The 15,016-nt window shown below is 50.2% G+C and overlaps 1 protein-coding gene across 1 annotated transcript in view; it reads left to right on the forward strand.

The window, feature by feature from the left end:
- Positions 1–3,007: 3,007 nt before the first annotated feature.
- The window catches only part of SEMA7A (semaphorin 7A (John Milton Hagen blood group)), a 62,568-nt gene continuing 50,559 nt past the window's right edge, over positions 3,008–15,016 (forward strand). Inside the window, exon 1 of the mRNA XM_031956620.1 lies at positions 3,008–4,340. Coding sequence (XP_031812480.1) covers positions 4,142–4,340 — 199 coding nt within the window. The 5' untranslated portion in view covers positions 3,008–4,141. The remainder of the gene's footprint in view (positions 4,341–15,016) is intronic.

Consider the following 15,016-nt stretch of genomic DNA (forward strand, 5'->3'; position numbering starts at 1 on the left):
TTAAAAAGTATTCATTGACTGATTGATTTTATCCTTGTAGGAAGTTCCCACTGAGTAGTGCCTTCCCACTGAGACTATTTCCAAATTAATACGTGTGGATGTTGTCTTTTTATAGCGTTGTTATTTGCATGCTATTTCTTCCATTAGATTGAGAGCTTCTTGAGGGCAGGGATTATTTTTGCATCTTTAGTTTAGGGCAGTGCCTTGCATACAGCAAGTGCTAAATAAATGCTTATAGCCTTGACCAAGAAAATCATAGCCTTCTCAGTAATTTATAGTTTAAGAGAGTTGCCTGCATGATGTACAATATGGACCTAACAGATTTTTGCCTTTGACACTCTCCTAGACACTCACAGAACTAAGATATATCACAGGCAGGAGTCATATTCAAATTTCCCCAGTTCTCAGCCCTACTTTCTAGCCAACACCCCATGCTGTCTCCTGAGTTAGGAGTCTCCAAGAGCCAGATATCCTAACATTAACTAAAATTCAAATAGAGATTCTTGATTGGGAACCAGTCTATCCTATTACTTCGGATACCTACCAGCTGTGTGACTTGGACAAATCCCATAAACTCTTATAGACTCAGTTTTTCCATCTACAAAATGAGAGAGTTGAATTCCATGACCTTTAAGATTATTTCTGATTGAAGCCTATGATTCTAAGACTTTCTCCTCATGTACAGACTGGTTCCTTTCTCTGATCTTGGTCTGTTGGGGAAATCACATCCAAAGCCCCATCCTGCGCCGTGCTCTTTAGCTTTTCAGGATTTGCCTCCTAGCCTTTTTGACCCTCTAACTCCATATGGTGGTGGGGAGTGACTGGGCAAAATTTCTAGAACAATATGGTTAGAAAACATGGCTATATATTTAAACAACAACCACCCTTCTGCTTGACCTGTGTGGGGTAGCTTTTCAATGAAGCAAAGAACTTCAGAGCTAGAAACAACCCCAACCGCCTTTTTTCCCTAGAAAAGAGCATTATAGACAAGGGGTCAGCCAGTATTTGCTTGAAGACCTCCAGTGGGGCTGCCGCAGCCTGAGGCAGAATATTCCACTTTTGGACAACCAGGAAGGATCTCCTGACATCAAGATTAAATGGATCCCCTTTGCAATTTCCACTCTCTTCTCCTGGTCCTTTCTTCCTTCCAGGGATAGATATCCCTGGGTTTCTTCAACCCACCATGGTGTCAAGGCCTTTCGTCATTCTGATTGCTTTCTTCTATTTTATCAACAACCTTTGTAAATGATGGTTCTCGGAGCTTAACAACTCATCCCTCTGAAGTGGTTCTAAAGGAGAGCACTGGGAGATCCGTAAGCTTCTGTGGAATTCCTGGGAGGTCAGGAAAAATGTTAGGAAGGCGTCGACTCTGTTGAGTGGATCCCTCCTCTTCTTTCCCAAGTCCCCCGTTTATTGGAGGACCTGGAGAGAGAACAGGAGAGGCGATGTGTGTGCATGGCTTCCTAAGATCTCTTTGAAAAGTCCCAGCAATCTGGGGAGAGAGGCAGGATACCGACTGACCACTAGGTGGCGGGATGGGTGCAATAACCCTAACCCTAAACCTTCGACAGCCTTAACCCTCACTCTTCGTTTCCTTTGTCTTTTTAATCAGAAGACCTGGACTTAGATCCTGTTACATCAGATACCTACCAGCTGCGTGACCTGGACCAATCCCATACCGTCTTTTAGACTTTTCCCATCTACAAAATGAGAGAGTTGGATTCCTTCACCTTTAAGCTTATTTCTCGATGGAAGCCTCTGATTCGATGACTATTTCTCTTCATTGTGGAGTGGCAGCTCAGAGGGCCTTCTCGAGGTCCCAGGCCTATGTATATATAGGTGGCAGGCAACTAGCTAAGTCTGACCTTATCAGGAGCAAGCTCAAAATACTCCCATCGCCTACAGCCAATCTGTGAGGTGCCTAGTGGAAGAATCATTCTCTCTAAATGGATTTAGATCAGATGCCACTTCATCAGGGTTGGGAACTTCCACTAAGGATCTCCCTGGACCAGAGGTAAGCACCTTCTCAGCGATTAAGAGGCTCAGAGGCTGCCTGGGGCCCTGAGAGGTTAAGGGACTTTACCTTGGTCACACAGCCAACAAGTCTCAGGGGTAGTACCTGAGCCCAGGACTTCCTGACTATGTGGCCATCTCTCCATCCACCCTGGTGCTCCATTGGTGAGGAAACTGAGGGTTAGAAAGAGAAAATGATTTCTCTGAGGTCACATAATTAGTTATGTGTTGGACCCTAGACTCAAATCCAGGCTACTTGATTCTGCATCCTGTAATACACTATTCCTTTCCCATCTATCTTCAACTACCACCAAGGAGCTTTTCTTCCCTCCTCAACTACAAACTCCAAGAGAATAAGAATCTTGCTTTATCTACACGTCAGATCTTTCCCATCACCAAGCACAATACATCGCATACAGCAAGGACTTAATATTTGTTGCATTAAATGAATTCATTTAAAAAGATCTATTAAATACATGCTCTCTGCTAAGTCTGGGACAACAAAAGAAACCACCTCTGCTCTCAAGGAATTTACATTTTATAGAAAGGCAACAATCTGTTTCATACAAAGAAAATTATATATGGATAGGGATTTGAGGAAAGTCAAAATGCTGGAGAAAGCCTGAATGAACAGAGGAAATGCTCCCCTGCTTTCTGAGCCTAAGCAGTCGGCCTCTTTCATGGAGCAGTGATGGGGGAAGGAGCAGGAGGAAACGAATGAAGGAACCAGGAACCAGGATGTGTTACCTGGGAGCAGTGAGTGGAGTTTTTGAAAGTATTGAGGTGCTCTAAAGGAGGCTGTTTGGTGTAGAAGTGGATAAAGCCCCAGGGTCCGGAATCAGGAAGGCCGTTCAGATTTGACCTTAGATACTTAGGTCTGAACCTGGACAAGTCACTTAACCCTGTGTGCCTCAGTTTTCTCATCTGTAAAATGAACTGGAGAAGGAAACGGCAAACCACTCCAGTAGCTTTTGCCAAGAAAACTTCAAAAGGGGTCAGGGAGAGTACAAGGAGACTGAACAACAGTCAGCATGCTTGGGCAGAGGTAGTGTGCAGAGAATGCCGGCTTCAAAGCCAGGAGGACAGGTACAAGGTCAAGACAAATCAACCTTTTAAAGCTCTAGGAAACCCTAAAAGTTGCACAGATAGTCTTGGTCTGCCTGGTTATGTACGTTTTATTTTGACTCCAACCCTAAGATCAGATGTCGCTTCCTCAGTGTAGGGCACATCCACCCAGGATCTCCCTGAACCAGAGCAGACTAGCACCTTCTCCGCAATTAAGAGACTCGGGCTGCCTGGGGGCACGGAGGAGTTGAGCGACTTTACCACTGTCTCCTAAACAGGCCGGCTACAGTCCTTGACGTTCCTGATCCAGTGTAATGTAAACTAATGTAGACTTGGGCAAGAGGAAGGCACGACTGCTCAGTGTGTGTGTGTGTGTGTGTGTGTGGTAAAGGGATGCTGCTGTGAAATTGTCCATTTGTTAATAATAAGAGTCGGGTCATCACCATCATCATCAGTTTTACAGATGAGGAAACTGCAGAATCGCAAGCTCGTGATCCGAAGCGGGACTCGAACTCGGATTTCCCGGCTGGCGGAGCAGTCGCTGTCTTGGGTTAAGCTGGAAGTTTGGAGAGCGTTTAGGAGCGTTTGTATTTCTCCAGCGCCGGTGAGGCGACCCCCACTCCTCCCGCGGACCCGGGGAGCCCCCCGCTCCTCCTGCCGTGTCACAGTCTCGGTTTTCCCAGGCCGGCACCTCGCGGGGGGACGGCTGGTGGAGCCCCGGAGTTTTCTCAGCTAGGAGGCTCCCCGGGGATTCTAGCCCCGCTTGGACGCGCGGTCTGGTTCCGAGCTTAGGGCCCCATTGACTCCTCTGGGAGGCTCGCGGCGGGATTCGGGGCGCCCCCCGCCCCCCCGACCCGGCCCCTCTTTCTGTCCCAGGTGGCCGAAGCCGGGGAGAGGACGGCCGGGCCGGGGGGAGGGGACGGTGCTTGCCCGCCTGTGACTCCGCCCCCAGCCTTGGGGTTGGTCTGGTTGGGCTGGCAGAGCGCTGCCTCCAGTCGCTCGCTCGCTCGGGTGGCGCTAGCTCTCCCGGCTCCCGGCCCCGCCGCCTCAGCCCGCCCGGGCCATGACACCGCTGCCGCAGCGCCCAGCCCGGCGCCCCGCTCCCCCGCCGCGCGCCCCGAGGGCTGCCAGCCCGCCGCGCCTCCCGCTCGGGCTGCCCCTGCTGCTGCTGCTGCTCCGAGCCGCTCCCTCCGCCGCCGCTGCCCCGGACCCCGCCGACAGCCGCCCCAAGACGAGCCCCCGCATCACCGCAGCCTGGAAAGGTGGGTGCGCGCGGAGGCAGCGCGCGAGCGCCGGGAGGGTCGGCGGGCAGCCGCGGTCCGGGGCTGGCCGCGAGGGTGTGAGGGCGCCCGCGGGAGCGTGTCCGGGCGCTGCAGCGCCGGCTCCGGGGCGGGGGTCTCCCCGGGCAGTGAGTGAGCGCCTCCGCGAGCGGGCTGTCCCCGGCTGTGGGCGTGAAGTCCGTGCCAGGCTGGTGTGCACGCGTGTGCCCCGCGTTCCTCGGGGTGCTCGCTCGCGTGCCAGCAGAGCCCGCCGGTGTGAGGCTGAGTGTGTGTGTGTGTGTGTCAGAGCCGCGATAATGCGGCGGCGGTCCCTGCCCGCCCGAGCCCAGCTCCGTCTCCTCCGAGACCTGCCCGCAGCCCGATCTGCGGCGCTGGGAGGGGGCGGCGGCCGCAGGTGCAGAAAGGACGGAGGGGAGAGCATCTCCGAGCGCCCCAACTTCGGCTCCCTCTCGGGCTGCTCCGGGAGCCCGCTCCCGAGACCCTTCTCCCAGGCTGCGGCTGACCCGCCCCGCCCCCGCCCCTGCGCTCCGCGGGCCGCCGCGGGGCCTGCCTCCCGCGGGCTGCCAGCCGGCCGGGCCGGGCCTGGGGGCGGCCGGCCGCAGCTCCCCCTCCTTTCGGGGCTGCGGAGCGCGTGGCACGCGCCCGCTGCCGCCTTCCTCGGCTGCGCCTGGTGCAGACCCCGCCTGCCTGCTGGTGTTCCTTCTCTTGTTGCCTGAACAAAGACCCTTTTCGCCCCTTCGCCCCGCCACGTGAGCGGGGGTGCCTGTCTCAGGACTCCCGGGAGCGCGTGCGGCTGTCCGAGGGGAGGGGGCCAGGCGGCCCTCGGGCTGCACCCCGACCCGCGGGCTGCTTCTCGGGGAGCAGCCCGGCCCGGCAGGGGTGGGCGGGACAGCGGCCATCGGCCCCGTCCCCGGGGGGAACCGCTCCGCGGGCACGGGGGCAAGAGCGGGTTCGGGAGGCTCGGCTCCGCTTGGGCGTGCAGCCCCTCTGGCTGCTGGAGTCTGCCTCCGCGGGCTTTCCCGGGGCTCGGGGCCGATGGGAGGCTGGCCTGGGGAGGACATGGCTCCCGGCAGGTGGCGGATAGCATCCTGGGATGCCAGGCTTCCTTTTTTTGCTGTTGGGTTTTCTCCTCCTCCTGGTACGGCGGTGCCCAGGAACTGTGCGGGTAAGGGAAGATGGCAACAGAAGGCTCTGCCGTTTGAAAGAGCAGGGTGGCTGGGGGCTGGGGGTGGGGGGAGTTGCCTTTGAGGAGGAGGAGTAGCGGAGTGCTTTAGCCCTAGGAAATCTTTCCCCGGTGAACTTGGAGGCCCCCGCCGGCTTTCGGAGGAGCGCCGAGTTCCGTCCTCCCCACAATGGGGACACTGGCTGAGAGGTGGAGTCGGGGGCTTGTGGTTCTCAGAGGGGAGGGGGAGGCGTTCGCTCCCAAATGGCTTTTCTTCTTCTCTTTCCCCTGCAATGCACAAACGCCTCCCCCTACCTGGGCCCGGGGTCTGGCCCAGAAATCTCTTCTTCCCGGCGGTCCGCCGTGGTGCAGCCCGGGGCAAGGTTTCAGCCGGAGCTCTTTGATGTTGGCCGGGTTTGCTGGGAAATGCGGAATCCCTGCTGCTAGGCAGGCAATATCTGGGGCAGGTATTCTTAGCCCGAGGTGGTTAAGGGAAAAAAAAAAAATCCCCTAACTGCGGCACTGGGAGGGAAGATGACTGGTTCAAGGTCACACAGCACACTCATAGGCAACCTGACGGGGGTGGGGGGCCCCGGAGAGCGGCCCGAGGAACCTGAGCAAAGAGCGGAGCCGTTCCTAGCTCGGAGCGAGCTTCCCGTTCATTCATTCGAATCTATTAATATCTATTCTCTATCTCATCTGTGCAATCTATTAAATGCTTATTATGTGCGGAACAGCGAACTAGACATTGGGGGTGCAACAAAGTGGAGGAGCCGGCTCGGGCTTCGTATTTCAAGTTACCTTTACCAATGCTGGGGAAAGGGAGGGAGGAGGAAGGGAGGCACAGTGGGGAGACAGAGCGGGGCTGCAGCTCCACTTAACGCCCGCGTGACCTTGGGCAAACTCCCGCGCTGCCTCGATTTCCCCAAGTGCAGGCTCGGGCTGGATGAACTCTTGGATCCCCTAGAGCTGTGAACCTTCGGGTTCATGGTCCTTGGAGCCCGGACTGCAGCTGGGAAGCCGGTGGATGGCTGGGGAGGATTTTATTTGACTTAGCCATAGGATGGGAGCAGGTACTGCAGGTAAGAGGCAGCTGTGAGCTCAGAGCTCTCACTAGGGAGCAAGGCTTCCCCAGGAAATCCCAGTGTGTGTGTGTGTGTGTGTGTGTGTGTGTGTGTGTGTGTGTGTGTAGAGTGTGTGTGTTGTGTACCCACAGGGCCCCAGCACACAAAGCTGAGGGGCTCACTTGGCGTCCCATTGCTGCAAGGAGCTTCGGCTGAACTGCAAGGCTGGCAGCAGGTTCCCAGCTCTGTCCTGCCCAAGGTTCTGCTAGAACCTGATGTCCTAGGGTACTGAATGTCCAGTTCTTGTCTCTACTCCTTTTGCTCCTGGAGCTGGTGGCAGTCCTGACTGAGGGGCGGGCCTGGATCAGCACTGCCCTGAGCTTATTCCACTCCCCTCTTCCTCCCCCACTAAGACAGGTGTGGTTGAGATGGTACTGGCTGTCCATCTATGTGTTCTGAAAGCCCCCTCTCTGCCATCAGCACTTACCCCCTGGCCCCTCCATCCCCATTCTCTGCTTCTAGTCCCCTCCCATCTCCCTTATTCTTAGCACTTACCCCCTTTCCCCGGGGGCCTGACATTCAACACCCACCCACACTCCCCTCTGGGTTCCCCAAACTTTGTGGCACCTTATGAGGCCCCCCTCCCTATTCCTGGCACTTAGCTTTCCGTGCTTTTAGGGGCTGGGCATATACAAAGCAGTTTTTGCCTCCCTGGCAGTCGGAGGAAATCCTCTCAGACGATGCTGGATATCCCCAGGCTTGCTCCCTTTCATCTACCTGTGTGTGTCTGCACTGAGAGGCTGACTTCTGTTCCCATGCTGTTGGTGCACTAATGGCCCAACTTCAGACTCCAGAGCTTTCTCATGATGATAAAAAGTAACGACGTGGGACTGGGAGATCCTCCGAGGCCCTCCTCCTTTAACCCCAGGCAGGGTACCATCTGTTCCCAGTCCACTTCCAGAACCCGTTACCAGTTGTCCGGGAGGGGTGCCCGCCATTCAGACCTTGCCATTTGCCTCATCCTCCGGGCTTGGGCCGGCTGACAGCTGCCTTCAGGAAACCTATGGGGCATATGGCTCTCAGGGCGGGAGCTGGCAATGAACAGAATGACCACAGGGCGTGGGATGGAGAAGCCCATGGGCCCAGAGTTCCCTTGTCATCAGAAGGAGTATGGCCATCCTGTTCCCTATTATCTGGCCTTCAGCCCTTGCCTTCCTAACTTGGAAACTCTGGCTCCTGCATCCTCACTGCCTCTTGCCTCCCTTCCCTCTCCCCCTCTCCTACTAGTTACAGTTTTATCGGAGGGACAGCAGTTTCTGAAGAGGGCCATATTGAGGGAATGGCCTGAGCCAGGGCTATAATTTATGGATTTTTAAGGTTGGGACATTTTTTCTTCCTAGTTTTACTCTATTCCTGAGACCCCAGAGACCTGGGGAGAATCCAGATCAGGAAAATGTCTGGAATACTTCCCTTCACAAGTGGGACAAAAAAGATCAAAACTTGGAGAATTATATAATTTAGCCTTTTCATCTTTAACAGAGGAGACAACTGAGATCTAGAGAGGATATGACTGTTCCCGTGATCACACAGGGCTGGGAAGGATTTGAACTGAGGTGTTCTGTGACTCAAGTTTCCTTTTTCTGGAGAAGGTGTTGAGCTATTTCAGTTGGCATCTGGACACGGTCAAGCTGTGCTTTTTTATGGGTGGGGTGGTGGTTAGTGCACTTCTCCCCACTGCTTGTCCCCCAAATGACCTTCAAGTGTATTATCTTGAACTTCCAGTTAAAAAATCTGCAGAGAGATAATTTTTTATGTAAAAAAAAAAAAAAAAGAACTTTTATGTAAGAAACAAACAACTTCTTCCTAATGCAAGGGGGGGCTGACAAACAGTGAAATGAGTTTTCTTAGTTGACAGCAAGTTTCCTTGTAGTCCTTTGATCACCTGAGATTGTGCTAGAGAAAATGCCTTTAAAGTTTGAGATGGACTGGATGGTCACCAAGCTCCCATCAGACTCTGGAATTCTGTATCCATGATTCATTCTCTCTCTCTCTCTCTCTCTCTCTCTCTCTCTCTCTCTCTCTCTCCTCTCTTTCTCTCTCTTTCTCTTTCTGTCTGTCTCTGTCTCTCTGTCTCTCAATCTCTCTCTGTGTCTCTCTAATTAAAGCTTTTCATTTTCAAAACATATGCATGGATAATTTTTAGCCACTGACCCTTGCAAAACCTTGTGTTCCAATTCCCCCTTTCCCCCACCCCTTCTCCTAGATAGCAAGTAATCCAATATATGTTAAACATGGTAAAAATGTATGTAAATCCATTATAGACATAGGTATTTTGTATCCATGATCCTTGACTCCAAATGTAACATTCTTCTCACTTGGATGCTGCTGATCCCGATCCAGGGCTGAGGTCAGTAATCAGTTGATCAGCCAGCATTCAGGAGGGAAGACTGAAGGGAGAGGCTCTTTCACAATCCTTTACCCTTTTTATCAGAACCGTGACCTCTGACAAAGTGGGGCACTGGATATCTGAGCTCCGCTCCTGAATCTGTCATCTTGATCAAGCCATTTCTCTTTAGGCCTTGATTTCTCCAGCCATATAATGGGAAGATAATGCTTATCCTACTCCCCTCCCAAGGGTGTTTGTTGTGAGGATCCTGAGATGATGGATGGGGAAGGACTTGGAGAGGGAAAAGGTAACATTTGTGTGGAGCTGAACTAAGATTCAGGGAGGCAGGACTCAGGGCTCCTGGAGGAGTCCCAGAAGGCGGGATTTCAGGGCTCTGAAAGGCTCCAAAGTTTCCTTGGTTCCTCAGAAACGGGCTGCCTGACAGTACAAGGAAGGCTGGTCATTCCCATCATTGCTGCCAGCATGGTTTAGGGTACCTGGAGTTCAAAGACTCCAGATGTGAAGGCTGATCCTGAGAAAAGCAATATAGTCTTGGGCAAGACATTTTTCCCACCTGTGTAACTCAGTTTCTTAATCTCTAAAATGGGGGTTAAATACCTTCCAATGTCCCTCTGGCTTTAATTGTCTATGAAAGTCCTCTTCTGTCTTACTTTGCCAGTGGGACAAAAGGGGAATACCTGGTTTGGGGGACAAGAGATGCCCAGGAAAGTCCATTCCCTGTCCAAGCCAGCGTAAGGAGGTGAACGTGGCCCTGCCCTTCCAGCTGGTCTGGTGGCCCCCTTCGCTGGCCCAGCTTCTCTCCTGAGACCAAGCCGATTAACAAGGGGGGATTTATTTCCGATTTTGGTCACCACGAGGGCGGGGAGGGGGAGAATGATGTCTTATTCCCAGTGGGTGGGTGAGGGTGGAGGAGGGAAGTTGTTACTCTTCCCCAGGCTGAAGTCACTTTGGGGCCTCCCCAAGCATTAGCATTTCCAGTGGAAATCCTTCAGTCTCCAGGGGCTTTATTTGCTCATCTCTTCTGGGAGTGACTTGTGTCCCCACTCGGCAGGGCTCCTTCTCTCTGGGGTTAGGATCTGACAAGTTCCTGGGCCACCAAGACGGTGGTGGTTGTGGCAGGGGAAGGCAGGGAGTTTTCAGTCATTAGTGCTGTCTTGTGTGACATCATCGGGGAAGGGGAGCTTGGAAGTCCCCCCCAACCTGAGGACTTGGTAGAAAATTCCCCAGAGCCCTTTGGGAGTATCCATTTAGCTCAGCCAGAAATAATCACCGCTGACATTTCTGTAATCCTATACCATTCACTGATACCTTGCCTTTGAACAATGCTTTGAGCTAGAGATTGCAAGCTTTCTTCCCATTTTATAGATGGAGATAGGAAGGCCCAGATAATGGAGAGACAAGTCACTTACATACAATGGGTTGCAAGTGGAATCAAAATTTGAACCCAGGTCTTCTGGTTCTAAATTTAGCAGGCCTTCCATTGTATCACTGCCTGCTTTCCATCTTTCCCCCAAAGAACAAACCCAGCCCAACTCAGGATTCTCATTTGCTTGCTGTGTGGCTATAGAGAATCTGAATTTCTTTCTTTAAATTCTCCAAATGTAAAATGGGATTAACCATTCTTGCCCTGAGTCTGAAGATTAAAAGAGATAATTTCTTCCAAGCATTTTGCAAACGTTAAACCGGTCTGGAAATAGAAAATAAAAATATAAAATATAAAACTTTGTTATTCTTAATCCTTGAAAAAAAATCACAGAACCACAAGGTTGGAAAAATCCTAGACACCCCTTAGTAAAATTCACATTGTTATTGTTCGTCCTTGGTTCTCAAAGAAGACCTTGATATCAGGGAGGGGATGCCATGACGTGCAAGTATTGGATGCCAGGGCTGGGCAAGGTTACCTGCCTCACTTTCCCCTCCAGAGCCTTCTGGGTCCAGCGGCCAGATAGAGATCAGGAGGACTGGAGATGGCTCTCAAGGTCTTTCCCAGATCTCCCTTTGACTGAGGCAATCCATTCAATGATTAAGGCTGGGAAAGCAATGAGGCAGAGAATGGCCACTGACTCAGAGTGAATATAACTAGTAATTGTTTCTGTTTTGATCAGAAACCCTGGGAGTCTTCCCTCCCAAAAATTCCACAGATAAACTTGCTTTCTTCTTCTATGATTTACCCTCTAAGGGATCATCCTGCCTCCAGTTGGGAAATCCACTTCCTTCTCAAACAGCCCCTTTGACTGGGGTATTGCTCACATGGTGAAGAAGTTTGCTCATTCATTTAGCACTGGAAGGGACCCTGGAATCCGTTGGATCCAACCCCTCCTTTTTCACTTGGGCAAACTGAGGCTTATAGAGATCACCCAGAGAGAGCCAGAGTGGGAACCTGGGACTTTCCGCTCCAAATGCCCCTTGCTTCCCCTGTATCCCAGGCTTCTAAGCTTTTCTTTATTAGCTGGGTGCCATGTTAATTAGAATGCTGGATTCAGAATTGGGGAGACCGTTTTTCAAACTCTTTCTCAGACCCTCCTCTGTCTGCCTCGGTTTACTTGTGTATAAAAAGGTTAGAAAATAATGGTAGGATAGTGTGAGATCAAAGAGCTGAGGGAGATTAGAAAAGAGGGAGACAGGGAGGGGAGAGGGGGACCAAGAAAGAAAGAAAGGCTTCTAAGAGGAGTGGAAGGGAGCTGGGGGTAGCTGTTGGGAAATAGCACCATAGAAGCTGGAGATAAAAGGGACCTTAAAGGGTTTTCTAAGCTAACCTCTCCTTTGTGCAGAGGGGAAAACTGAGGTTCAGAGAGGTTAAGTGACTTCATGTCCCAGAGCTAGTAGAGGGAGCCTACTGTATCACAGGCTTCTGTCCCTTAAACAAGAGTTAACAAGGAGATGGAATTGCTGCATAGGGTGCTTCTCACCTCAGAGCACATAGGAAGTTTTGTCCCAAAGGACAATGTTCCTCCTTAGAGAGGGCCATTAGGTACTTTTGTAGACCATGGGTCTGACTAGTCCAAGACCGCATTCCTGCCACCCCAGATTTTGGGGGCATCCACTGCCCTCCTGGGCCCTCTTCCATCCTTTTCTGAGGCCCTAATCTCCCTGAGCTGGCATTTTTGTCCTCTGTCCTTCATCATTCTATCCCCTTCCCCTCCTAAACTGGACAGACCAGGGTGTGTCACAAGAGAGTTCACACTTCCCCTTGCCTTCTCTGAAGTTACCCATAGTTTGTTAGAAACTATATTTCCTCTTCTTTTGATTTCCTCATGTGGACATTTTGTACCTGGGACTTTAACATGTTCTTGGCTTCCCAGTAGGGGACAGCTGGAGTCCTAGGGTCCATGTATGGGGCAGAGGCAACAGGCAATTTCACCACGGAACCCTGGATCTCCACCAGTTCTATCTATAGTAACAGCTCTCCACTTCCATCTGCCTTCAGTGGCTTTCCCCCATGCAAATCAGTTTTGAGAAAGAAAACACAAGTAATTTGCACTCTTTCCATACGAATCTCTTTGTCTCCTCCCAACTCACACTGAAGAACCGCAACTTTTCCCTATAGTCAATATTCCTAGTATTGCTCCATTCCCCCATCTTCCCAATCATTTACAAGAAAAAATAGAGAAAATTTTGGCAATGTAGTCAAGGCAAACTTGGGATTGGCTCTCTGAGATGTCATGGGATCATAGTTGAGCGGGAAAGGATCTTACACATTTTGACCAACTCCTTTTGAAGTTGTAGAAACTCATATCCAAGATAGTTGAGTAACTTCTGAAAAGTCACATAAATACTAAATGGCAAAGCTGAGTTTTGAACCCAGGTCCTGGGGCTACAGAGTCAGGACTCTTTCATATATATACATGTGTGTGTATATACATATGTGTATATATACATATATATTGTGTATATATACATATATACATATAGTTTTTTTGGTGATTTTTTTAGATCCCAGTTTTCTCAGGTGTCTCAGAGTAGTCCTTGAGCAATCCCTGTGTCCACATTTCCCCTTCTTCTGTTACTTCCTTCTCAGCTTGTGTTACTAGAGGTAGGAGAAGAGTTCTTCCTCTTTCCCAGACTCCCCTCATGTCTGAGCAAACCTGCTTTTTTTTTTTTTTTTTTAAATCATTATCTTTCTTTGTCTGGTCTTTTCTCCTCCCTCAGCCTCTCAGGCTTGTCCATTTTTTAGGACCCAGCCTCCTCATCTGCTCTGGAAAACCTGCCTTGACATCTCTAGAAGGAAAGGCCCCTTTTCTCCAGCTCTCCATAGCACTTCGTAGGCCCCATCTGGGTGGATCTGAGTGGCTACCCCTTCCACTGGAGGAGGTTACAACCTTTTTCCTGCCCTCCCATCTAATGCCATTTTATCCCGAAGGCTTTGCAGTATATCTGGACAAAATGTTGGCGCTCTTGGGGGCTCTGAGTGTAATAAATTAAATTAAAATTTATTAAGCACCTGCTTAATAAATATTCCTAGGGCTGAGCAGAGCTGCAGTGGATTGCATTTTCCTCTGGTTCTGACACAATCCCAGTTCCAAAGACGGGCCATCCATCTGTTAGCTCCTGCTCTTGCTTCACGGCCTCCTTTTCTGTCCTTGGCTATGCCTTTGGCTTCTGTTTTTGAGTACAAGTCATGGTTGGTAACGTGCTGCAGTCTGCTTACCCTCCCCCCTTGGGGTCACCTGCAATTTTGGTTCTTTTGAGCTCAGAGTGATATCATGTAGCATCACTGGGAGAATATTGGTATTGAGGAAGACAAGCTTTTGTGTCAGGGAACAGTTTAATATCAGTGACTGTGCTGCTTTCCCAAATGGGACCCAGCCTTATCTCTTTCGATTCAATTCAAGGCAGGGTTTATTGTCTGTCCATCTCCACTGCTGTCCGATTCGATTCAATAAACATTCATTAAGGCAGCATGGAATAATGGCTAGACACTGGACTTTATGCTAGAATTTGCTCAAATTCAATCTTACACTCTTTTTTAAAAATTTATTTTTATTTTTCAACCTTACATTCTTATTCTCTGTGTGACCCTGTGGTTAGGGTCTGGGCTTCCTCTATAAAAGGAAGGGGATGGATTCAGTAGCTCCTCCCCCCCCCATTTCCTCCATCTCTGAACAGGTACATAAGTACCTTTTATGTATCAGTGCTGTATTAGGCAATTGGGGAACAAAGTCAAAAACAAAATAATCGCCACTTTTAATGAATGCTTGTTGGTTGGTTGATTGAAGAAAACTTTCACTAAATGTGAAAGATTGATTTCTTGATGGACTAACTCAACAAGTCACCCATCTAACTGACTACCATTGTCTGGGAAATACATATTTTATTCTTATTCCCTTTGTTTTTCTTGTATGGATGGCTAACGTGGTCCCTTTTAGGGGCTCACGGATCTCAGCATTGACAAAGACTGGAAGTGTTGTAGGGCTTGCTACATTCAGGATGATTTCATCTCCAAAAACATCCAGAAGCCTTATTCCCCAATAGGGAGTTGATCTTCCAGATACTGGAGTGGTTTGCCACTTTCTTCTCCAGATGAGGAAACTGAGGCAAATTGAATTAATTAACTTGGCCAAGTCATCTGAGGCTGGATTTGAACTCGGGAAGATGAGTCATTCTGGCTGCAGACTTGGCACTCTATGAACAATGGCATCCCTTAGCTAATGAGAATAGATAGAAAGGTAAATGTGGGCTGATCTGGTTCATTTTATTTGTTGTCCTCTTTCCAGCTGTATATAAAAAATATCCTCTGTAATTTCTTATACTGGGGCCTCTACAGTCCCCTTCCCACTTTATCTACCATTGTCTTTTAGTAGTCTTCCACCTTCCTGATCGCTCCTATTTCTGTAATCCAGAATTATGGTTTAGAATACTTTCACTCTCGCATCTTTCTTGACTAAGAGACTGAGTATTTATTGCTTGAGGCAAGTTACTCCTTGTTTGCCTTGTTTTGTGTGTGGTCATTGTTTGGCATAACTTAAACTTTCTCTAAAAACTGATAAGTGTCTTTACTTTTGGTCAACTGGTTGGGTTGGAAGCG

Source organism: Sarcophilus harrisii, chromosome 2 (genome assembly GCF_902635505.1).
Source record: "Sarcophilus harrisii chromosome 2, mSarHar1.11, whole genome shotgun sequence".
Taxonomy (NCBI): Eukaryota; Metazoa; Chordata; class Mammalia; order Dasyuromorphia; family Dasyuridae; genus Sarcophilus; species Sarcophilus harrisii.